General features: G+C 40.4%; 2 protein-coding genes across 4 annotated transcripts in view; both read left to right on the plus strand.

Annotated features, from left to right (window-relative positions):
• Positions 1 to 9: 9 nt before the first annotated feature.
• On the plus strand, positions 10 to 13,331 carry TDP2 (tyrosyl-DNA phosphodiesterase 2). Of its 2 annotated transcripts, none has more exons than XM_007197126.3 (7): positions 10 to 171; positions 360 to 445; positions 4,482 to 4,655; positions 5,390 to 5,481; positions 8,074 to 8,192; positions 9,512 to 9,682; positions 12,370 to 13,331. In XM_007197126.3, the coding sequence occupies exons 1-7, from the start codon at positions 109 to 111 to the stop codon at positions 12,649 to 12,651; spliced, it is 987 nt and encodes a 328-aa protein (XP_007197188.2). In that variant the 5' UTR covers positions 10 to 108; the 3' UTR covers positions 12,652 to 13,331. The 2 variants fall into 2 exon arrangements, with proteins under 2 accessions (XP_007197188.2, XP_007197187.2); XM_007197125.3 differs by having other exon boundaries at positions 11 to 273.
• Positions 13,332 to 16,394: 3,063 nt separating this feature from the next.
• The window catches only part of KIAA0319 (KIAA0319 ortholog), a 72,925-nt gene continuing 63,459 nt past the window's right edge, over positions 16,395 to 25,860 (plus strand). For both annotated transcript variants that reach the window (XM_057555653.1, XM_007197130.3), the window contains exon 1: positions 16,395 to 16,525. The gene's annotated coding sequence lies outside the window, so the exon portion shown is untranslated. The remainder of the gene's footprint in view (positions 16,526 to 25,860) is intronic.

Here is a 25,860-nt window from a genome sequence, read left to right on the forward strand (position 1 = left end):
GCAAGAGGCGGTTGATGCGCGAGCGCTGGGGCGCTGGGCGCCTGCGCAGAGCTCCAGGCGTCTCCCTGCTAGGCCCGGGTTAGAGGGAGGTGAGCTGGCGGCGGTCCCATGGAGCGGAAGGGTGGTCCGGACGGTGCCCCGGAGGCTGAGCGGGAGGAGGGAGAGCCCGAGGTGAAGAAGCGGAGACTTTTGTGTGTGGAGTTTGCCTCGGTCGCGAGTTGCGACGCCGCCGTGGCTCAGTGCTACCTGGCCGAGAACGACTGGGAGATAGAAGTACGCTTTCGCTGCTTCTCTCTTTCCCGCTCTTTACTTTGGTCCGTGCAGCGCACACGTTCCATCTCTGTGTCTTTGTTTTGCAGAGAGCGCTGGACTCCTACTTCGAGCCGGCCGTGGAGGAGAGCGCTTTAAAAAGCCATCTTGAAACCACCTGGGAGCCCGAGTTCTGGTGAGTGATGACGGGGCGGGGACCACTCCGGGCGGAGTCAGTTTGTACCGGGTTGCGTTGGGCATCCTGGGACCTGCAGTCGAGTTGGACGGGCGGGTTTGAGTAGAGGCACGTCTCGCCTCTGAATAGCCGGAGGCGGAGGGGTTTTGTTGGTGCGTGGGATGGAGACGCGTCCCAGCAGCGGGGCTGACGCTTCTCTCCCGAAGTCCAGGCTGTCACTTCGAAGGTACTTTGGAGTCGGGGGGTGGGGGAATATCTGAAATGTAATTTTTTGAGTACAATTTTAGGCAATATGTAAGCAAGGGTTTCGAAACAGATGAATGAGGCAAAATCCTCTACTGAGGAATGGTAACTTGGAAGTCTTCTTGCTGCTTATATTGTTGTTGTTTATTCTCTGCCGCCCGGCCAGGATAATAGTTTTTATAAACTGCACATCCGCCCCTATTATTCCAGTGCTCCCTCCCCAATTCATGCACTTCTCCTCTTAAAGTCCAAGTGCCTTACAGGTCCCTCCACGGTTTGACCATATTTCTGGGTTCGTTTCTTTTCACACTCTCTTTCCTACCCTACAAAACTTCCAGGCATACCAAACTTTCCCTTTCTCCAGTGGGCCATTTTTTCTTGCCTTTCAACCTTTGTAAAGATATTTATCATCTCTGCCTAGAACCCTTTTCTTCCTCCTTCCTTGCTAAGTAACATTTATCTTAAAAGTCCAGCTTAGACATGACTTGTCTTCAAGAAGCTTTCCCTGATTTCCCAAGTCTGGGTAAGGTTCTCCTCTTAAGTAATTCTATATAGCATCATGCATGACAACTTAGTTCATATTATAATCGCTATTTAGTATTTTATATCTCCCACTAGACTACACATTTGGTGAAGACAGTATCTGTTTCATACATTGTTGATTTCCCAAAGTCTCAAACAATATTTGTCATGTAATAAGCTCTCAATAAGTATGAATTGAATATATAAAGTTCTCCCAGCTGTCTGGGCAGCCTCTACAGTTAACTGTTCATAGTAGATACTTTTTTCTCCCTGTGAGCTTTTCAGCTGCACTGTCTTATAGATGTGATAAGATCATTTCATTAGGCTCCTTTCTCCGTCTGCCTGGCCTGTTGTTGGGGAATTGTCTACCCATCCACAGTGACATATCTCTGGCTCCCATGTTGTATTAGCTAGAGCCAGTTATATTAGTAGGTGTTCATCTAGCCCGCGCTGGCCAGTCAGATCCTCTCTCCTGGGATTAGGACCATGAGTGTTTAGTGAATCTTCCTGTCAAGCTGGGACTGTACATGTTAACTCAGTACCTGTGGGGGACCTATACCCATACTCTTGTGCATGGGGAAGCTGAGAATGCTAGTCTGCAGAGAGACAGTGAAACCGAGGGAAGTTGAGTAAGATTGAGAGAGAGCCTTGATCGAACTTCCGTAGGCATAGCTGTGTTCCTGTACTTGGCTCTGGGACATGATTCTGTTTCCTTGTGAATCCTTTTGTTTTACTCAGACTAGCCTGTGTTAGTGTCTGTTAGTTGTATCCTAAATTGTAGTCAGTAAAGAAGTTGGAACAAAGGAGGTAGAGTCCCTGAAATCGTCCCTCAAAAAAAATGTGGGTGGAGCTGAGTAATGGTGGGGTTGGGGTAGAGGACCATTAGGAGTCCCCTAGCCCAGAATCACGAATTGGCAGAAAACAAGCAAAGTGATTGATGAGGCTGTGGTCTGTTGTCTCTTGGAACTCAGATTAGATGCCAGTGAGAGTGAGGCTTTATCTATAGAGTAGAATAAGAATCCACACTGATATAAATACATTTGTCCAGGAGTGAAGGGAACACTTTCCCTCACAGTAGAATTCCAACTACTAAATGTTGAAGGCATGTTAGAGTTAGAAAAAAAATCACCATTTGGGAACTATCTTGATAGTAATTATCTCAGACAGGAATCATCAATGGGCACTAAAACTAAGGGACTTCCCTGGTGGCGCAGTGGTTAAGAATCCGCGTGCCAATGCAGGGGACACGGGTTTGATCCCTGGTCCGGGAAGATGCCACATCCCACCGAGCAACTAATCCCGTGCGCCGCAACTACTGAACCCACTTGCTGCAACTACTGAGCCCGTGTGCTGCAACTACTGAAGCCCGCACACCTAGAGCCCGTGCTCCACAACAAGAGAAGCCATTGCAATGAGAAGCCTGCGCACCACAACAAAGAGTAGCCCCCGCTCGCCCCAACTAGAGAAAGCCTGCATGCAGCAATGAAGACCCAACGCAGCCAAAAATAAAAATAAAAAAAACCAAACTAATAGGTAAAAGTTGATGAGAAACAAGACATTTACAAAGTCTCAAAGTACCTACCTGCAAAATACTTGTTACATGGGGGGAAATCATAACTGTGCAGTGCAGAAACCAAGGCATCAAAGTTAACGTGACCAGTACTGGGGACAAATCCAATACTGTTGGATCAGGCCTCCTGACCGGATGCACTGAGGAGGACACCCTATCACTTCTGTGTCATTCCTGCCAAAAAATACACATTCTCAGAAAACATCAGACAAACCCAACCTGAAGGACATTCTACAAAATAAATGGGCTGTATTCTTCAAAAACATCAAGGTCAGGAGAGACAAAGACTGAAGAACTATTCTGGATCAAAGGAGCTTGAAAGAGACATGCCACCTCAATGCAACATGTGATCCTGGATTAGGACATTACTGGCACAATTGGCAAAGTTTGAATAGATCTTTAAATTATAACATTGTATCAATGATAATTTTCTGATTTTTGATAATTGTACTAAGGGATGTATGTCCTTATTTTTAGGAAATGCATTCAAAAGTATTTATGCAAATGTTTCAGAATAAAAAGTAAAGCAAGTAAATGTTAAATAAGTAAAATGTTAACATTTATCTGTATGAGTGGTGAGTAGAATTCTTTTTATTGTTTTTCGAGAGTCTGAAATTATTTCATAAGAAGTTTAAAAATTAACTAGACTTATCATGGTGATCATTTTGCAATGTATACAAATATTGAATCATTATATTGTGTACCTGAAACTAGTATAATAACATTATCTGTTAATTATACCTCAATAAAAAAAATTTTCCAGGAGTTCCCTGGCAGGCCAGTGGTTAGGACTTGGCGCTTTCACTGCTGTGGCCCGGGTTCATTTCCTGGTTAGGGAACTAAGATCCCAAAAGCTGCGTGGCCTGGCCAAAAAAAATTTTTTTAATTAAAAAATAAAATTTTTTTACAGAAGTTAAAATATTGGTATTACATTTATTAAAATTATAAATGTAAAATCCTAGTTCTTAAATTTATGTATATTTTATAAATGCTTAGCAGTCGCGTTTTAATAACGTTTGTCCCTCCACTCAAGTGTCTGGGCCTTGGTGGGAAAGGTGGGGTCAGGCAGACCTGTGGGCTGGAGCCCATACACATGGTCTCTCCAGCATGGCAGTCTCAGAGTAGTCAGATTTCTCATGTAGCAGCTCAGGGTTCTTGTTGGACAGAGTGTTCCAAAAGGCTTGAGTGAAAGCTACAAGGCTTCTTATGGCCAAGCCTCAGAAATCCCAGAGTAATCCTTTTCACTATATTCTATTGGTCAAGCAAGTCACTAAGGTCCAGATTCAAGGGGAAGGGTATTAGTTGGACTTCACCTCTCAGTGAGGGGAATAACAAAGAATTGCAGTCATTATTTATGTGGCACAATGAGATCTTATTTCAAATGTGATTTAAAATGAATCCAGATAAATGTGGAAATCTTACATTACTCAGTCTGATTTGGGGTCATAGTTTATCAAATCATTTTAGTGACCTATGTCATTGAAGGATATTGAGTTGGTTCTAAGTAAGCAGACATTTGGATAACACAGAATCAATTTTTCCTCACTCATCAGACTTTTGCTGTTCTATAGGCAGATACTTTTAGGACTCTTAAAATTTATTTACCTGTAAAATGAGGGCTACAGAGACTCACAAAATAATTTTTAAATTAATCAGTTTATAGATTATTTGCAAAGTTGTGTTTCATTCTTATCTTGCCAGTGTTGACCTAACCAAGGAAGAAACAAGTGATTCCATTAGTTCTAAAACCAGCACATCTGAAAATGTTCAGCAAGAAGATGGCAGCATGTTCTCTTTCATTACCTGGAATATTGATGGATTGGACCTAAACAATCTGCCAGAGAGGGCTCGAGGGGTGTGTTCCTATTTAACTTTGTAAGTATTATTACATCTGTTTCATGGTAACGTGATAATGTGTCTTACCTGCCTACAAGGAGGGTAACAGTTAAAGGTTATGGGCTTTGGAATCGGTCCTGACTTCAGAGTCCAGCTCTCAGAGGAAACGTGTGAAAGAATTGGGAGTGACTGCCTCTGGGAGCAGGATTGTGGCTTGGGGTACAGAGGGAACACTAATTTTTGTTCACAGCCTTCTAGTACTATTTTATTTACTAAACTTTGTGTATAATTATTGCTATGAAAAGAAAATTACCAAAATGATCCGTATCTGCCACACACTAGCTCTGTGACCTTGTGGAACCACTTGTAAGCCACTTCAGTTCTCCAGAGCTCAGTTTTCTTCATCATGGATAATAACTGTCTCAAGAGGATTGAAGAAGACAATAACACTTAAGGCATCTGTTAAGAGTGAGGACCATTGTAGCCTCTTAATATTATTGGTTTCTAGTGTCAATGATTCCTGTTCTTCTAACTTTGAAAGGTTGTCATGTATATGTTTTTTTTTTTAATTTTATCTTTACAGTGTTATGTGTTAAATAGCACAGGTCTTTCTCATTTTATAGTTATCAAAGGTCAGCATAAATATTGAATATTAGGTGTCCTAGAGGACTATAATTTTGTGTTTCTTTTATGCTGTGGCATTTTCCTAATCTAGGTAGCTGCAAATGAAATGGTATACCTCATATTTTTCATAAATTGATGTGTTTAATTAGGTACAGCCCAGATGTGGTATTTCTACAGGAAGTTATTCCCCCATATTCTGCCTACCTAAAGAAGAAAGCAAGTAGTTACGAGATAATTACAGGTAACAGTTTTCCTGTTATTTAACTTGTCTTTTTCTTTGAAAAACAAGGTGAGAGATAAACCAAAGTTAGACAGTTGGAACATAGACAGGAAAAAGCACAAATAAAGTAAGTTTGAGAAAAAGAAGTCAGACACAGGATGTGGTGGCCCCCAAGCTGTAAGCTTATTCAGCTTTCTGCTTTCCGGAGAACTGCTTGTCTCTTTCTTGGTATGCACTCCTGACACTGCGGTATTGAGCGTAAAAAAGGAAGATGGCTTGCGGCCAGTTTCGTTCCAGGTGCCTGCTCTGCATCTAAGAGCCCCTGGTTGTTCCCCAGAAGAAGGAAGTGCTGCCCTGAGGGGGAAGTCTGTATCTCCAAAGAATGGCCCATAAGGCATGCTGACGCATAGATAGTGGCGCATAGATAGTGGCGACAGAATTATGTGGAAATACAAGGTTTACTGATTTATTGTCTGATAGTCATACAAGGTTTACTGATTTATTGTCTGATATTCGTTCCGTACTAAACCTATATATACATTCATGCTCTTTGAATAAACTTGCCTTGCAACCATCAGTTGTCTTGGCCCTTCTGATCCCATACTGGTGCTTTTCAGTTCCTTACCCCTCACCGACAGGAACTTCTAGCTTTCTGCAGCCGGTCTGCGGCAACAGGATACTAAAAAAATCATAGGAGGATATGTTACATATGTGGAAAAATGGTTGAAATGGATCATTTTTCAGGAAAATATAAATTGCCAAAATTTGAGGCACTAAGTAGCTTTTTGGTGAAATCAAATTGTTAGAAAATGTTTAAGTGTGGTGATTGCATTGTGGTTATGCTTTTTCAAAAAGTGTTTATTTCTTTTTATTTATTTTGTTCTTTTTCTACCTTTTTGCCCTGAATATTTTAGTTTTTGATTTTTCATCTATTTTGTTTTTACTAAGTGCATTTAATATACCACTTTGGCTTCATTTCATGACTTTTGGCTAAATCTCATGTTTTCTTTGACTTTCACTTTTACCTAGTGTATGATTTTAATTTTGATTTACTTTTTTTTTTTTTTAATTTTTTTAAAAAATTTATTTATTTATTTATTTTTGGCTGTGTTGGGTCTTCGTTTCTGTGCGAGGGCTTTCTCCAGTTGTGGCAAGTGGGGACCACTCTTCAGCGCGGTGCGCGGGCCTCTCACTATCGCGGCCTCTCTTGTTGCGGAGCACAGGCTCCAGACGCGCAGGCTCAGTAATTGTGGCTCACGGGCCCAGCTGCTCCGCGGCATGTGGGATCTTCCCAGACCAGGGCTCGAACCCGTGTCCCCTGCATTAGCAGGCAGATTCTCAACCACTGCGCCACCAGGGAAGCCCTGATTTACTTTTTAATCCAAAATTGCTGAAGAGAGAGTTCTCTCTGTCTGCCTTTCTCTCTCTCTCTCTCTCTGCGGGACAACTTTTCTGCATTCTCTTGGGGATTCCTTTTGCCTGTCTTCTGTTTTGGTTATCTTGTTTTCTGAATCCCATGCTTTCTTCCTTGGTTTACTTCCTCATTTTATTGGAGCACATTCTCTAGTCACTTTCTAAGAAGTAGCACATGGGGAGTGAAGTTTTTGAATCCCAGCCTATTTGGAAATGCCAATGTTTTATTCTCATAGTTCCTTGATAGTTTGGCTGGACAAAGATTTCTAGGTAGAAAGTCATTTTCCCACAGAATTTTGAAGGCATGATTTCAGTGTTTTCTAGTTTCCATTATTGATGATTAGAAGTCTGATGCCATTCTAATTCTTGATCTTTCTTCCCCCCCCTTCCCCCTCTGAAAGCTTTGAGGCTCTTCTTTTTAACTCCAGTGTTTTGGGGGTCTTTTTTTCATTTATTATGCCAAACATTTGATAGGACCTTTCAATCTGGAGGTTTGTGACCTTCAGTTCTGGAAAATTCTTTTTTCTGTCTCTCCTTTCCTCCCTCCCTCTCCGCCTCCTTTCCTCCTGCTGGACTCCCCACCTGCCATCTTTCTAGTCTGCTGCCCTCCTCCCTGCCCCTCCGTTTCTTCCTCCCTTCTCTTCCTGTTCCTCTTTTCCTGGTTCCCCTCCGTTCTGATAAACCAGTTACCACTTCTCCACCTACTTTGTTCTCTTAAAAACTTGGAAGCTTTCATTCATTGCCCCTCCATTTCTGTTCTCTTTTCTTCTTGCAAGTTTATACCTTTCTAAATTTTTTATTCACTTACTGTGATTTTTCTGGTGCTTCCCGAGTGAAAAGTAACTGCATGCCAAGTTGCCTCAGTTTAAGTCTCATCTACTCTGCCTTTCAGAAATTTTTCAAATTTTTATGTTTGGTATTAGCACTGTTAACTGTTTTGGGCACTTATGTAAATTCATTATTATTTTTGTATTTCTTCCATACTTCCAGTTACACTTTTATATTTCTTCCATGCTTACAGTTACAGAGGGACTTGGTTGACCATCTTCAACTATTTTGAAATAATAGTTTACTTTTAAGATTTATATCCATTTAAATATCTATACCTGCTTGTTATAAAATTTTCAGTAGGGGAGCTTGGGATAAACTTCAGATACCCCTGATCTCTCAGCCTAAATTCTTTTCCGCAAACATTTGAAGGTCATGAAAAAGGATATTTCACAGCTATAATGTTGAAGAAATCGAGATTGAAATTTAAAAGCCAAGAGATTATTCCTTTTCCAGATACAAAAATGATGAGAAACCTTTTGTGTGTGCATGTAAGTAATTTTTTTAAATTGTTTTTTTAAAAAAAAGAATGAACTATTTTTTTCATAGTTCCATGATGGTGTCCTTTTTAAAAAAGCATTGTCTTTAGAAAAATATTTACTCCTCACTTATAGGTTCTTTTAAATAGTCTTAAAGAACTTTATAAATTAAATTTTTACATACATTTCAAATATAGACAAATTGTAAAAATAAAATCCTTGATTCATTAGATGTTTTCTTAATATATGAGTTGGCTAACATTCCACAGTTGCTTCCTAAAGTAGTTTTTTTTTTCTTATTAAATGCACTATACTTGGTACTTTATTGTACTCTGTGAGTCTTACAAAAATGAGTCAAATAGATCTTGGTCTCATAGAGCTCATAGATTAGCAGGGGAGAGATTGTATGTATAGTACCTAAAATAAACGAAGGGCATAAATGCCATGGGAGAGGTATAATGATATGCCATGGAAGTTTAGAGAAAGGAAAGATGATTTTCAGCTACATTGTTTAGTGAAAGTTTCATGATGGAAGTTGTGTTTGAATTGGGCCCTGAAAAATATGTAAAATGTAGACATTAAGAACAGTGCAGGTGGCAGAACCACCATGAGCAGACTTTTGCAAATTGCAAATAGCAGGGTATGTATATATGAAAGAGAGCACGTATAGCTATAAACGAGCCTTCTATTCAGTTGGATGTAGAGGGCACAAAGGGGGTAGTGTGACGACAGGTTTGGTAAAGTAGGTTGGATCCAGATTATAGGAGATCATGAATGCCCAATGTGAAAGAATTTGAACTGGACCCTGCAGGCAATTAGTTTAAATAATGACAGATCTTACATTGCTGGTATCTTAATTGCAAATGGTAAGTGATTCTCATTCATTCATTTAACTGACATTATTTTGAGTTACCTATGTGCCAGGCTCTCGGTAACAGTAATAAATAAAAGAGCCATCTTTGCTTTCAAATGACTCAGGGCTTTGTAGGAGAGAGATAATTGTGCTGCAGATCGATCTAGGGGACTTTATAAACAGTCTACACGGCGCTGTAGGAGGATAGGGGAGGGAGCCACTGATGCCTGGGATGCTGGGGAAGGACTCACAGTGGAGTTGACATTCGAGGGAGGTTTTGAAGTATTAGTGGGTACTTGCTCAGTATTCTTTGGGAGTATTCTTTGACCTTTAAGGATAAGCACGGTGCTGATTATATAGTTTCACTTTAGTAAATATTGATATATACCCATCAGTTGAATAGTTACTGATTCTGTGAACAAAGTTCAGTGTTAATTGTTAGTGGATCATTTTAACAACTCTATTTATCTTGTTGCAGGTGAGTGTGTCAGGAAATGAACTTTGCCTTATGACTTCTCATTTGGAGAGCACCAGAGGGCATGCTAAGGAACGAATGAATCAGTTGAAAATAGTTTTAAAGAAAATGCAAGAGGTTCCAGAGTCAGCTACAGTTATATTTGCAGGAGATACAAATTTAAGGGATCAAGAAGTGAGTGATGAAGTCATTTCATTGTTTATGGGCAGATTAATGCTGTGGAAACTAATTTAGGTTTCTTTTGACTAAAGCTATTAAAACTAGGACTTTCATCTGTTCATAATGTATAAGTGACCTTGCACATGCAATTCAGCAAATGATTATTTAGCCTGTGCTACTTGCCTAGCACAGGGGAAGCAGAGGCAGAAGGGGCTGTTACATTATTGGGTGAAAACATATATATGGTATATGAAACAGACAACACAAAACAATATATATTGATTAACAAGAGGGGTATAGAGAAAATAATGATTACAAGAATTTAGAAAAGGTCATTTATTTGCAGTTTCTTAGTTGTAAGGTAAGAAGAACAGAAAGATTTGACCAACATAGTTGTCCCTAACTCTTTTCCTTCTGGATTTTCTTTTTTCAACCTTTTTTACCTTCATGACATTGGTTTTGGCAGTGATTTCTTGGATATGACACCAAAAGCACAGACAACAAAAGAAAAAATAGATAAGGTAGACTTCATCAAAATTAAAAACTTTTGTGCATCAAAGGGTATTATCAATGGAGTGAAAAGGCAACCCATGGAATGGTAGAAAATATTCACAAATCATATATCTGATGAGATATTCAGAATATTCAGAATATACAAAGACCTCCTACAATTTAAAAAAAAACACACAGAAAAAAAAAAAAAACCTCATTAAAAACTGGGCACGGGACTTCCCTGGTGGTCCAGTGGTTAAGAATCTGCCTTCCAATGCAGGGGACACAGGTTCCATCCCTGGTCGGGGAACTAAGATCCCACATGCAGCAGGGCAACTAAGCCCACATGCCGCAACTACTGAGCCCACGTGCTGTGGAGCCCACACACCACAACTAGAGAGCCCGTACGCCACAACTAGAGTGCCCACGTGCCACAGCTTTGGTGCCCACATGCTCTGGAGCCCATGCACCACAACTAGAGAGAAGCCAGCATGCCTCAATGGAGGATCCCGTGTGCCACAACTAAGACTCGACGCAGCCAAAAATAAATAAATAGAATTAAAAAAAAAAAATGGGCAAAAGATTTAGACATTTCTTGAAAGAAGATATACAAATGGCCAGTTAGTTCATGAAAAGATGTTAAACATCATTGGTCATGAGAGAAATGCAAATCAAAACCATGATGAGATACCACTTCATATCCATTAGTATGACTATTACAAAAAAACAAAACAACAGAAAATAACAAGTGTTGCAAGGATATGGAGAAATTGGAACCCCTGTGCACTGCTTCTGGGAATGTAAAATGGTGCAGCTGCTGTGGAACATGGTGTAAGGATTCCTCCAGAAATTAAACAGACTTTCCATATTATCCAGCAAGTCCACTTCTGGGTGAATACAAGCAAGCAAAAGCAGAGCCTCAAAGAGATAGGTGTACACTTGGGTTGGTAGCATTATTCTCAGTAGCTAAAATATGGAAGCAACCTAAGTGTAGGTGTCCATTGACAGATGAATAAACAAAATGCATATATTGATACATGAAATGGAATTTTTTTTTTTTTTTTTTTTTGTAACTTATGGCTGTGTTGGGTCTTCGTTTCTGTGCGAGGGCTTCCTCTAGTTGCGGCACGTGGGGGCCACTCTTCATCGCGATGCGCAGGCCTCTCACTATCGCGGCCTCTCTCGTTGCGGAGCACAGGCTCCAGACGCGCAGGCTCAGTAATTGTGGCTCACGGGCCTAGTTGCTCCGCGGCATGTGGGATCTTCCCAGACCAGGGCTCGAACCCATGTTCCCTGCATTGGCAGGCAGACTCTCAACCACTGCGCCACCAGGGAAGCCCTGAAATAGAATATTATTCAGCCTTAAAAACGAAGGCAATATTGACACATGCTATAACGTGAATGAACCCTGAAGACATTATGCTAAGTGAAATAAGCCAGTAACAAAAGGACAAATGTTCATGATTCCTCTTACATGAGTTTCCTAAAGTAGTCAAATTCATACAGACAGGAAGGAGAGTGGTGGTTGCCAGGGGCTGGGGGGAGGGTGGAATGGGGAGTTCGTGTTCAATGGGTGGAGTTTCAGTTTGGGACATTGAAAAGGTTCTGGAGGTGGATGGTGGCGATGGTTGCACAATCATGTGAATGTACTTAATGCCACAGAACTGTAATGTTAAAGTTGAAATTTTATGTGTACTTTACCACGATAAAAAAAATTTTTAAATCCTAGAGTGTGAATGGGAGGAAAAGTTAATGTTGTTAGTAAATTTCAAATAAAACTGAAGGCATTTGACATTATTGGATCATATAAATGGTATACTTCTAAATTTATAGATTAGAGTAACAGTTTTGCCTTCTTTACACTTAATGTTCATTTTTTTAAACTACTAATAGCAATAACTGAGACCATGGATTTTCAGTCTTCTGAGTTTCATCTGACTCCCAAAGTTAGGAAGCTACTTGTGGCAGAAGCGAAGGGGCAAATTTCAGACCTCTCTGTCTCTCTTGATATTTTTATATTACCTACTTATTACCATGCAGTAAAATAATTTTATAATATATCTAGTTGTATCTAGTTTTGCATTTGTGCATTAATAAATAATCTGTGGCATTCTGATTTGAAAAGTTGCACCTAGTTGTGGTAATGGTAAAGACCTTTTTAATAAAAGGGAAAAAAGACTGAAAAGAGTTTTCTTTCTTTTTCTTTGTAGGTTACCAAATGTGGTGGTTTACCCAACAACATTGTGGATGTCTGGGAGTTTTTGGGCAAACCTAAGCATTGCCAGTATACATGGGATACACAAGTGAACTCTAATCTTGGAATAGCTGCTACTTGTAAGCTTCGTTTTGATCGAATATTTTTTAGAGCAGCAGCAGAAGGCGGCCACATCGTTCCCCGAAGTTTGGACCTCCTTGGGTTGGAAAAGCTGCACTGTGGTAGATTTCCTAGTGATCACTGGGGGCTTCTGTGCAACTTAGATGTAATATTGTGAACGGCTTTTCAAATACGAGTTTTAAATGTTCGGAGCAATTTTGTTCTGTGTTTTTGCAAATGTAATTGCTACCTGTGTGGAAAGGTAGTTTAATATGGAGGAATTAATATACTGGATCATTGTAACAAAAGAAAAAAACGCCTGTGATTTTATTTTGTGAATTGTGTCCTCAGATTTCAGAACTAAATCTTAATGTTTATTTCAATAAAAGCATACCTGTGTTCAGAACATGAGGCTCTTAATGAAAGGTCACAAAGGCTATCAGCTATTACAAGCTCTGGCTCCTAAGAGTGCTCACAGCTGCTGGCTGGATCTGCATTTAAATAGATTGCAGCTGTCCTACATCAGCCTTTTTGTCAGCTAACAGTGACTAATTGGTAAGCTAGAAATGAACTCATGATTTAAAATCCCTTAATTTTTAAAAAATTCATGTTTGTAGTTATGTCACCAACAGAGGCAAAGTTAGGCTTGATAATGATTAAAGTCACTTTTATAGAGGCATTGGACTTTTTTTCTAAGACAAGTAAATGTGTAAAAAGAATTAGCCTTTTAGTTTTGCTACTTGTAAAACTGAATTTTTTTCAAGACGTGAATGAGGAGCACTTCTACATGTGCTTTAAGGAAAGATTTTTTTCCCCATAAGAGAATGTACTTTAAATAAAGAATTCTGCTTGCTTATAGTTTGTTTTAGTATGTTTTTGTGCTCATGATGGGATTGAAGTTTTTACCTGCTTCCTGTTTCTGGCTCTACTGCTACTGTTTCACCTTTGTGTGGAGAAAACAGCTTTCCACGTTGCTTCTCACTCTGCCAAGTATTGCCAAGAATATATTGACTTCCTCAGTATACAAAAATGAAAGCTGGCGGTAATAATTAGAATGAGAAGTGGCAGAAACTTATTTTCATCAGGGGTGTCAAAATTAACAACTGAAACACCTAAAAAAAGACAAGCTGTATTTATATATAACATATGCTTTGTCATAATGGAAAAGTTTTATATGTTAATCATAATTTTAATCATTAAAAATGAGTATTAATGCTAATATTTTAGCATGTATTACGGAAGCAATAGTTCATTTTTGTGGGAAAAGGATGTTTTCGGCATAAATTGCTTATTCACTTGGAAGCATAATTAAGTTAGAACTCTACCACACTTCAAATTACAAAAAAAAAAATCTAGATGAGTGAAAGGCTAAATATAAAAAAATATGTAGTAGTGTGTATTAGATTAAATAATTATCAAATTGTTTTAAAACTGGAAGGAGTATCGTTTTCTTTTTATGACTCAGAGCATCCAAGTGAAATACCTTACCATTTACTCCTTATAGTGACAAAATCTAAGAAACAAGTTATAAGTGAAGTGAATAGGAACAAAACTACTTTTGGTCTGCTTTCGATGGGCAATAGTTCTCAATGCAAGAATTAAGAAACTACTAATATGCAGTATCTTGAACTTTTTACTTTGAATCTCAAGTTTTCTCAGTATAGTAGCTTTGTGTACCTTACCCCCCTTCTTGGTGAAATTCCAACTCAGAATGTTATATATCAATATGCTAAGTACCATCTTTGCCACTGATAGGGAATGTACTTGAATCTTGCTAGGCCTGTTTCTCCCACCTTCAAAAAAAGATAGTTCCTTGTCTTTTATCGTGCGGTTTAGTAAGAACAAATATCCCAACCAACAACATATAAAAAGCAGACGAGGGCTTCCCTGGTGGAGCAGTGGTTGAGAGTCTGCCTGCCAATGCAGGGGACACGGGTTCGAGCCCTGGTCTGGGAAGATCCCACATGCCACAGGGCAGCTAGGCCCGTGAGCCACAATTACTGAGCCTGCGCATCTGGAGCTTGTGCTCCACAACAAGAGAGGCCGCGATAGTGAGAGGCCCACGCACCGTGATGAAGAGTGGCCCCCGCTTGCCACAACTAGAGAAAGCCCTCGCACAGAAACGAAGACCCAACACAGCCATAAATAAATAAATAAATAAGTAAATAAATGGATCATCACGTTTTAAAAAAAAAACAGACGAAGTCAGAAAAGCTGTACTAAAAATACACCATTTTATCCTTAGTATTTACTATAGTGTCTGGCATGTAGCAGGAGCTCAATAAATGCTGAAATGAAATGAAAGACAGTGCCTTCACATTTGTGTCCTAGGGAGGCAGACTAACATTTTCATAAGTCAGTACCAAAATAGATATTATATGTATTATATATATCAAAATAGATATTCATTGTAATGGCTCTGAGTTTAGAAGTCTAGGCTAAGCTTATATATATGTAAGTATGTATATATGTAAAGACTTTAAGCCCATATATTAATGACTTAATTTTTATTTAAAGACTGCTGGGAATGGGCTTGTTGTCTGAGTACACCAGATTTATTGATGTGGTGAGAAAGGTCACTCTGGGGGTACAGTGGAATGCCACTGTGAGAAGAGAAAGGATGGAAGTGTCTCGTAAGGTTTGGGTTCCCTTTGAAGGAGGGTCTTGGAATCAGATTGGTACTGTTGCTTACTCTTTCAGAGGCAGGTTAGGAGAAGCAGGGACTAACTATGGACTGGGTGCTGTCATGAGGCAAGGAGAATTCAGCAATGGGGTATCACCAGTTACGGATGGAAATAGCAAAGCAAAGGGGGCGTCTGTGGTAGGAAAGCAGTAGTCATTCAAAGAGGGGGTTGTTACGTCATTTTACAGCAGCTGCATGACTTTGGGGGAAATATTTCCTGTTAATTTTGCTTCCGGCTTAATCTGTGCCTGTCCTCCAAGGCCGATAATTGGCAGGGTTGCCTTTTTCTTTTTAGTCCAAACTGATTTTGACTCTTTCAGTCCCAAGCAGTTTTTATTCTTTAAACGTGCATTTTCTTTTAATCCCCACAATCATCCTAAAGGAATGCTATTACCATCTCTATTTTATAACTGACAAAACAGGTTTAGCAAGTAACTCATCCAAGGCCCAGCCATAGCCAGGGAGTAGCCTAGTAGGGGCTTGTTCATCAGGTCTAAGCACCGTACTGTAGTCATGGGGATGTGCAAGGAATGCTTCAGGAATGCCCTGGCTTCCTTTTGTGCCCTATGTTACCATGCCTAGATGCATGAATCTTTCTTACAAGAAAACAGTATAAATACAAGGAAGAGTCTTCCACAGGAGTTTTCTATTGTTCAGATGATCACCCTCCCATAGATGCAAATGTAATCTAAATACTTTGGACACCTGGTTAACCTATAAAGCGTGGGGTTGATCTGGGCCCCTCCTAATACCTGTTTTCACCCTCATTCAGAAAGCAACACGTGCTCAAAACATAGTAGGGCCTAAAGAGGCTCCCGCTGGAGGAGTGGGACTTGTGCGTGTGGGGTGACTTTGCTTCGGGGGAGACATTTGCAAAGGGTTTTTGACCCAAGTAATGTGCTCGCGCCTCCCTAGAGCCACCCTGGCCCGCGGCATTTGGAAAAGGCTCTCATCCCCCAGGCCGTTTAGGACCACGGTGTCCGTCAAAGTGTTGGTGAAGGAAAGGAGGTGGGGCATGCAGGCCGCCCCTCTGCCCGAAAGCCTTCTGCTTGGTCGCCTGCGGGGTGGGAGTCCGTCGCCTGGGTACCCATCTTTAGAGCCCGAGCTGGGAGTCGGGAACTAGGCGAGGACTGCTGCCCGCCCATCCCTGGGGGCGCGTGTGCGCGTGCGCGCGCGTCGCCGTGGTAACGGCGCAGCGGAAAGGCGCTGAATCACGGGCGCGCGCTTTCCCAGCTCTAGAAGAAGCTGATGCGGGGGGCGGGCTGGGGTGCCCTCCTGGTTGCATCCTGACTAGACCGGGGCTGACCCCGGCGGGCCTGGCTGGCCTGGCGCAGAGGAGCGGTGGCCAGGATCTCTGTCACTATTGGAGGTAAGAGCGCAGCAGTAGCCTGCCTCATCCTGTCTCCGGTTTGGGCAAGAGTCTCTCCTCGGGGGCTATATCCTGGGGAAGAGAAAGCGAGGGTTTGGCTTGGATGGGGCGGTACCTCCTCCCTGACAACAGATGCGCGTGCCAGTGTGTAAAAGTGTGTGTGTGTGTGTAGGGCCGGGAGACGAAGAAGAAGAGGAGCAGGTGGGACGGCAGGTGATGCTCTTAGCCAGCTGCACCGAATAGGGCTAGCTTTAGTGCGGCCAGCAGCGCCTCGATGCAGTATCCCACTTCCCAACCCGTCTGGCGATTGATGGGAAGGGAGGGCAGCAAGTACGCAGGTTATGCCAAAGAAAAATAAAATCAAGAGGCCCTGAGTTAGGTGACTTTCTTAAGGTTCTTCTGAACATCTAGGAAAGGGCTTTTCTTGATTGCTGCACCGATTGATTGTTTCTTAGTAGGGTGGAGTCGCGGAAATTTGCATCTCTTCCCAATCTCATGAATTGCATTTCTTAGACCTGTAGAATCGGTTTTCTTTAAACTTCGTTTGGTAATAGATATGTGATCTTTGCTATTATTTGCTAAATTCATTTTGTCTCTGTATCTTACCATAATCTGAAGCTTGAAACCTTTGAATGGCTTTTTTTCTCTTTCCCTTTGAACTTCCTCCACAGAATGGATATGAATCACGATATTATTAATCAAGAGCATAAACCTAAGATTATGAAAGTCATCATTCTTTCGATCATTCATTCTCTTAAGTATATGGAGAGAAAAAAGAATATGATATACCCACTCATATACATTTTTATTGTTAGATTTCTCATCTAAACATTTTTTGTTTATGGGTTAAATGTTAGTGGTTTTTCCAGTGCTTAAATAGAAAAATTGAATGATATTTTTGATGATAATAATAGAAAAAGTAAATTTTAGACAACCCCCCCAAAAAGAACAAGAATTTTTGTTAGTGTTTATTTCTTTATTCCTGAAATGCATGTTCAATGTCCATATGTTTCAAATTGTTTATTATAAGAAGACCACAATCATTGAGACTCCCGAGATTATGCCAAAGGTAAAATTTTATTTTGTGCTTATCATTTTACATAACTTTTCGTACAGATGAGGAAATCTGGAAATATCAGTTCAGCTGTAGACTTAGGCGTCATACAGAAAGCTGAATTCCTCTGTAATTTGAAAAAGAAAAATATAATTATATATTAAGACTTTTTAGAACCACAGGTGATAGAAAGGTTCATCACACCTTTGCCATATAAAATGCCAAGTCAGGGAATTAATTTCCTTTCAGAATAACAAAAATAATTCAGCCAAACTCTTTATGTATTAAAAATATTCAAAAGAGAGCTTCAGTAATTTATCAATGTACAAGAATGGATTTGCTGTTAAATTTTCTTGACTTAATTTTTTTTCTAGCCAAACAGATAAGCAGCATTCTCTTTAAATAAATCTGTAGGACCAGGCATGACTGTTTCTGGGGCCGTGATGTATTAATAGATTGCCAGGTCAGATGGCCTGGGTTTGGTCATGGCTCTGCCACTTAGTGGCTGCGTCACATTTGGCAAATTCCTTAATTCCTCTTAGCCTCAGTTTTTTCATCTGTAAAATAGGGATAATAATAGGACCAACTTAATGAAATTCCTATAAGAACTGAATAAAATAATATGTATAAGAGCTCTTTACTCATTGCCTGGTATGCAACTAAGTTCAATAAAAGTTAGTTGTTATTGTTACTCTTTTTTTTATAAATTTATTTATTTATTGGCTGCATTTGGTCTTCATTGCTGCAGGGGCTACTCTTCGTTCCCGTGGGCAGGCTTCTCATTGCAGTGGCTTCTCTTATTGAGGAGCACGGGCTCTAGGCGCGTGCACTTCAGTAGTTGTGGCACACGGGCTCAGTAGTTGTGTCTCGTGGGCTCTAGAGCACAGGCTCGGTAGTTGTGGTGCACGGGCTTAGTTGCTCCACAGCATGTGGGATCTTCCTTGACCAGGGATGGAAACCCGTGTCCTTTGAATTGGCAGGCGGATTCTTAACCACTGCGCCACCAGAGAAGTCCCATTATTGTTATTCTTGACATAAGTTTTCTTTTCAGGAAATATTTTCTATGTCTTCAAAATAATTTCTCACTAAAAATACAATTATTTTGATGTGACCAAAACTTGTTCTGGTTTATAATGTCAAATCATCATAAAATGCATAAATTTTTCCTTGCAGCACCTTTGCAACAACAATAATAAATATACTAATTACAATCTTAGAGGCACGTCAATTCCAGGTAATTATATTTGATACCCTAAGGAAGGAGCTTTGCTTTAGTAGGCCTGGAATAATTGCTGGGTTATATTGTTTCATTTGTTTTTTAAAATCTGTATTTTTAGATACTATTTATGTGAATTCCATAGTGAGAAACTTTCTTATTTATTAAGCGGTAAATATGGTTGGACCAAAATAACATCTATTTTTGCATCATTTGACAGAGTCTTTTAACCAGAGGTGTTTGAATTTCAAAGTAAGTCTTTTTTTTTTTTTTAAAGGAATTCCTTTATTTTTAAATTATTTATTTATTTTTATTTTTGGCCGCGTTGGGTCTTCGTTTCTGCGCAAGGGCTTTTCTCTAGTTGTGGCAAGCGGGGGCCACTCCTCATCGCGGTGCGCGGGCCTCTCACCATCGCGGCCTGTCTCGTTGAGGAGCACGAGCTCCAGACGCGCAGGCTCAGTAATTGTGGCTCACCGGCCTAGCCGCTCCGCGGCATGTGGGATCCTCCCAGACCAGGGCTCGAACCCGTGTGCCCTGCATCGGCAGGCGGACTCTCAACCACTGCGCCACCAGGGAAGCCCCAAAGTAAGTCTTCTTAAATGACGCACAGGTAGATAAAGATATGGTATTGGAGTTTTAACGCTAATCCCTTCCAAATAACCTTGGAAGAATATGTTACCTGTTGGAAAGTGTTACTATGTCCAACCTGCTGTGCAATCTTTTCCTTAAGTTCAAATAAGCAAGGGATTCTAGTAAACATCTGTTTAAGCAATGTAGCTAGAGTAACAGGATAACTCCAACCTCAAAGTGAATTTTCAAAGTTGGTTTTATTGCATGCTATAATGTAAAGCACCAGAATTATTAAGTATCGAGGGCAAATTAACTCCAGTGTTGCCACCTACAAATTTTACCACTTTTTTGTTTTATATAAATTTATTTATTTATTTTTGGCTGTGTTGGGTCTTCATTGCTGTGTGCGGGCTTTCTCTAGTTGCGGCGAGCGGGGGCTACTCTTTGTTGTGGTGCATGGGCTTCTCATTGCGTTGGCTTCTCTTGTTGTGGAGCATGGGCTCTAGGCACACGGGCTTCAGTAGTTGTGGCGCACGGGCTCTCTAGAGCGCAGGCTCAGTAGTTGTGGCGCACGGGCTTAGTTGCTCCGCAGCATGTGGGATCTTCCCAGACCAGGGCTCGAGCCTGTGTCCCCTGCATTGGCAGGCAGATTCTCAACCACTGCGCCACCAGGGAAGTCCCGCCACATACAAATTTTAAATGTTACAGTGTGTAGAATGTTTTTTCATGTGGTAGTGGGGAAGTAGGGCTTGCTCCTCTCTAGGATAACAATCCTGTTATTCTAACATTGTGATTATCAGCATATCTTACCATTTTTTTTTCTATCCTCCTCATTAAAATGAAGTGTAGAATGTCTTCTGGTCAATATAACATAGTTGCCTGTCTTCAAAATTTTTTCAAAAGAATCTCTTAAGATGACTTATCTTCAATAAAATTATTGGCTTTACCATCTCTCTCGGTATATTTGTACTTATCAGGAGGTTGAAATATTTTATTAATTTAGTATCTTCAGCCTCCTTGTCTTAAAGCTTCAAGACATTCAAATTCTAGGTGCCAAATGCTCAACACTTTATTGTTGCGTGGGAAAAGCTTCTTTGCAGACACATATGTGTTTAGGAGTATGCTACTAGCAGCTAACTAGTCTTCACTCGTTTATATCAGGCTTTCCTAACTACTCCTATGCCGCAACTGCTCCTCCCCAAATCAGGAGAAACTTTTTCTGACCTCATTGTACTAGACCTCTTCCACCCAGTTGACCATTCTCACTTTCTTGAAACAAGAACCTCTCTTGGTTCACAAATTCCATCCTTCAGTCCCCTCCTAGGGTTACTCTCTAAAGCAGATATATGAACATGTCACACCTCTGCTTCAAAATCTTCAATGTCATGTCCATCAGTGGATGAATGGATAAACAAAATGTGGTCCTTACATGCAATGGAATATTATTCAGTCTGGAAAAGGAAGGACATTGTAACACATGCTACAACATGAATGAATCTTGAAGATGTTATGCTAAGTGACATAAGCCAAATACAAAAGGACAGTATTGTATGACTCCACTTATATGAAGCATCTATAATAGTCAAATTCATAAAGATAGAAAGTAGAATAGTGATTACCAGGAACTGCCAGAGCAGGTAATGTTATGGTTCAATGGGTCCAGAGTTTCAGTTTGGAATGATGAAAAGTTCTGGAGATAAACAGTGGTGGTGATGGTTGCGCAAGAATGAATGTACTGAATGCCACTGAATTATACACTTAAACATGGTTAAAGTGGCAGATTTTATGTCATATATATTTTATCACAATAACAAAAAAAATTTTTTTAATCTTCAGTGTCTCCCCACTGCCTACTAAATGAAGTGCCGACCTCTTAGTGTGACCTGGACAGTATTTACTTTTTCTTCTTGGTTTACGTTTTCATCCTCTTATCACATCATTTCCTGCACATGGTCTACATTCCAGCCATATGGAGCCGCTCAAACTATGCCATCCCTTGCAGGATCCCACGCTTTCTCTGTGTAGTCCGTCCCTACAGCCTAGAATGCCTTTCTTTCTTCGAGAAGCAACCACTCATCCCTCAGGATAGAGCTTACATGTAACGTTTCTGAAGTCTTCCCTCGAGTCCTCAGTTCCTCTTGCTTTGATGGTAGTCTAGCTCGTGGCTGTGCCTCCACAATGTCCCTTATCCCGTTACTGTATCCTATGAGCTTCTATAGAGCAGGGACGTTTTATTTTAAAAATGCTTATTTTCTTTCAAAAAAAAAAAACAACTGAAGTTAATGTTTCCATTCTTCTCCAGAACTACATAAGACCCTAGTATACTTTAATCTGCCCCTCATCTTTCACTTCACTATTGTTTAGCTTTTTTTTTTTTTGGATAACATTTTTATTATTATTTCCAACGCTGTTAGTCAATTTCTACCTTACTGATGCTTCTTCTGTCCATCTGTGCAGTTTTCCTTTCATAGCTCTTTTAGTGAGGATCTATAGGTAGGTATACTCTGTGTTTATGTAAAAAACGAACAAACAAAGAAAAACCCTTATTTTATTGCTACTCTTGAATGACAGTTTAGTGAGTATAAAGTTCCAGGTTGGCAGTTTTTGTCCTTCAGGACTTTTGAAGATGCTATTTCTATTATCTTCTGGCATCTACTTTTTGCTGATAAGTCATGTTGTCAGTCTAATTCTTGCCCCTGTTAAGATAATCTGTCTCTTGTCTCTGGTTCTTTATAAAATGTAATCTTTGTCTTTGGAATTCTGCAGTTTCATTTCAGTGAGAATAGGAATAGAATTATTTTAACCTCAGTACTTCTTGTACTTCCTGGATATGAAGATTTTTGTCTTTCATTGGTTCTGGAAACTTCTTGGCCATTATCTCTTTACATTTTGTCTCTTCCCAGTTCTTTTTATTCTTTCCTTTTGGAGTCATCAGAAGATGTATATTGGACCAGTTTTTACTTCAGGACTCTTATTCTTGCCTTTGTATTTTCAATTTTTTATTTCTTTGAATTGCATTTTGGGTTACTTCCTCATACAATATAGCTTTCATTTCAGTTCACTGAATTTTTTTTTTCAAGTTCATTGAATTTTAAAATCCAGTGGCTTTATTTCTAACAACACAACTTCTGATTTGGATCTTTTAAACTATGCCCTTAAAAAACATCTTACTAGGGCTTCCCTGGTGGCACAGTGGTTAAGGATCCACCTGCCAATGCAGGGGACACGGGTTCGAGCCCTGGTCCGGGAAGATCTCACGTGCCGCAGAGCAACTAAGCCCATGAGCCACAACTGCTGAGCCTGCGCTCTAGAGCTTGCGAGCCGCAACTACTGAGCCCACGCGCCACAACTACTGAAGCCCGCGCGCCTAGAGCCCGTGCTCCGCCGCAAGAGCAGCCACCGCAATGAGAAGCCCTGCAACAAAGAGTAGCCCCTGCTCACCGCAACTAGAGAAAGCCCGCATGCAGCAACGAAGACCCAACACAGCCGTAAATAAATAAACAAACAAATAAATAGCTTACTGTACTGTTACTTTATTATGATTTTTGTCTCCTCTCTTCACCTTAATGTGTTTCACCACTTCAAACATACTTACTTTGTAGTGTCTCTTAGGTGTACTTCTACTTCTTTTTCTTGCTCCAGTTTGTTACGTCTGCCACCTCTCCTTTGTACTGGTTTGCTCCCTAGCTTGTATTACTTTTGTCCTTAGGGTGGTTCATCTTCAGTGGGGATTGTTTTTTCTGGTGGAGTTCTATGTGCTCTGTGTTGAGGACTGTTCTAGACAGATTTTGCATTGCTTCTGCATAGGAGCTTAGCTATGTGTTAATAAAAAAAAGTTTTGTTGTCGTTGTTATATATACATATGCTCCATTTAGCCTGGAAATGGAAGTTATAAATTGGTTCTCTAAGGGTTGTTAAAAGAAAGTCCCCGTTGGGCTTCCCTGGTGGCGCAGTGGTTGAGAATCTGCCTGCCAATGCAGAGAACGCGGGTTCGAGCCCTGGTCCGGGAAGATCCCACATGCCGCGGAGCGACTCGGCCCGTGAGCCACAATTACTGAGCCTGCGCGTCTGGAGCCTGTGCTCCGCAACAAGAGAGGCCGCGATAGTGAGAGGCCCACGCACCGCGATGAAGAGTGGCCCCCGCTTGCCACAACTAGAGAAAGCCCTCGCACAGAAACGAAGACCCAACACAGCCATACATACATACATACATACATACATACATACATACATAAAAAGAATGTAAGCAGACAAGAATATCATTAAAAAAAAAAAAAAAAAAAAAGAAAGTCCCCGTAAAGAGGCACATCTTGGCAGTCCTTCCTCTTTTTGCTTTCAGTCTCATCATGACATGCCTCTGGTTTCTTCTAGCCCCTATCTAGGACGCATTAGTCCTCCTAGGCTGCAGTGGTCTTTGTGAGGCTCCTCATAATATTTTATAATGTCAATAGATGTTCAGCTACTTTCCTGCTGCATTAGTCTTTGATAATATCTAATTCCTTAATTGACCCAAATTATTTTTGTCCCTGCGTTTGAAACTAATATTGTATTTTCCCTCCTTCTCTTTCTTTTTTATGACTGTTCCCATTTGGTTTTTGCTTGTCTTTTGAACATTCAAGTAGATTTTCCTTCTAGTTAGGAATATATAGTTATCATAATGGCATTTCTTAAAAAGTAATTCCCATCCCTTTGTTTTGTTACTCCTAGTTTGTTACAGAGTAAGTCCTAACAGAAAGTCAATTTGTTACCGAGTCCAAGCTCACTCTGCTCGTTTGTGGCAAGACAGGCCAATAAATCGGAGACAAGGTGCTGAAGCAAGGAATACGACTTTATTCGGAAAGTGGGCAGACCCAGAAATGGCCGACTAAAGTCTCAAAATAGCCATCTTATCGGGGTTTGGATGCCAGTTACTTTTATAGCACAGAGATGGGGAGGAGATGAGGAAGTAAAGTAAAAAGGCCATAAGTTTTGCAGATATCTCCTGGAATGGCCAGGCTCCTGGAGGGGATGTGTTAATTTCTTCTTTCTTGTAGCCATCCACTGGTGGACAGGGTCCGGATATTTCCCTGAACAAAGGCACTTTGGTTTAACCTTCAGGCAGAGGGGCGGGGTTCCCCGAGGCAGGCCATTATGTACAGACAGTATCCTTTCAGTGAACAAAAGCAGCGGAAAGCAAGTTAAAGTAAAAGAAACAGATCCAACATGTAGTCAGATTTGGTTCTTCCCTGTTACAATTTTAGTTTACATATTTTAGATGATTTTTGCTTTATAATGAGTATGAGAATCTACCATTGTCTTTTCTTCTCATTCCCCAAATATCCTTGCATATTTTTGCCTGTTTATTTTTTGCAAATGGATTTTGTTAAGTACTTTAAAGCATTCTGTTGAGTTTTAATTCATTTTGTTTCTTTGTTAACCTAATATATTGTGATCTTTAATACCTATTGTCTTTCCAGGTTTTACAAGGTTTCCCTCCCCAATTATTGATATCTCCCATTATCTCTCCCAGTACAGTTTTATTATTGTATTTAAAGATATTCTCTGTCACACTGTAAGTCTTTTTGCATTTTTGTAATGCTTCTGGCCATGCCTAGGAATGGGATCTCTCTCATTAGTGCTCTTTCTATCTGTATATTTGTCTGTTTTATACAGAGATCTTGTTGCTTCAAAGAACTTTGCTGATCTTCACCAGCCTGCTTGTATTAATCCTAGTGCTGATGTTTCTTTCATTAATGTGATGAGTTTAATGATAAGGAAACATCTTGTGTTACTCTTTCCACCATCTCCTTAATAATCTGATTATTTTATTTTATTTTATTTATTTTTTGGCTGCGCCATGCAACACGTGGGAATCTTAGTTCCCTGACCGGGGATCGAACCCATGCCCCCTGCATTGGAAGCGCGGAGTCTTAACCACTGGACCGCAAGGGAAATCCGATATAATCTGATTCTTAGAACATTATTAAAGGAGGGATTTGACACTTTTTTTTTTCTTTTTTTTTTTTGGCTTGTATTTTCTCCTGTTTGTTCCCTGGTCCGCCCTTTGGAGCTTCACAGAATCTGTTCACTCCCCATTCCACATGAATGCCCTTCCTGTGTTTAAAAACCAATGCTGGATCATGTTTCCCTTAATTCTGCTTGATCTCCTAATGGGAAGTCATCTTATACTGTAATTGTAAAGCATTATCTCTGTTGCCAGTAAATTCCTGGGTAATCCTCTGTGTTGATTAGCACAGGTTTTCTAGAACTTATTTTACTTTATCAGCTTTCAGTGGAGAAATTCAGAGCACAGATTTCACTACTGAAAAATTGCCAAGTTTTTACCTTCTTGGCGAGGCACCTAACTACATGTATTTTCTGAGTTTCCTCTGCCTTACCTCCTTGTTTTGTTGGTGAGGATTTGGGGGCTTGAGAGCCCGTTGTAGATGCAGGAGCAGTGGGTCTACACCTCTTCTCCAGGTACTTTCTGAGCTGCTTTCTTTTCAAGACTACTCT

Source organism: Balaenoptera acutorostrata, chromosome 10, assembly GCF_949987535.1.
Source record: "Balaenoptera acutorostrata chromosome 10, mBalAcu1.1, whole genome shotgun sequence".
NCBI classification, from domain to species: Eukaryota; Metazoa; Chordata; class Mammalia; order Artiodactyla; family Balaenopteridae; genus Balaenoptera; species Balaenoptera acutorostrata.

Excerpts from the sequence above, each read along its gene's own strand:
- TDP2 (XM_007197125.3), top strand. The coding sequence starts at position 109 with ATGGAGCGGAAGGGTGGTCCGGACGGTGCCCCGGAGGCTGAGCGGGAG. Across the intron at positions 274-359 it reads AGAACGACTGGGAGATAGAA|AGAGCGCTGGACTCCTACTT; the intron begins GTACGCTTTCGC and ends TTTGTTTTGCAG. Across the intron at positions 446-4,481 it reads ACCTGGGAGCCCGAGTTCTG|TGTTGACCTAACCAAGGAAG; the intron begins GTGAGTGATGAC and ends TTATCTTGCCAG.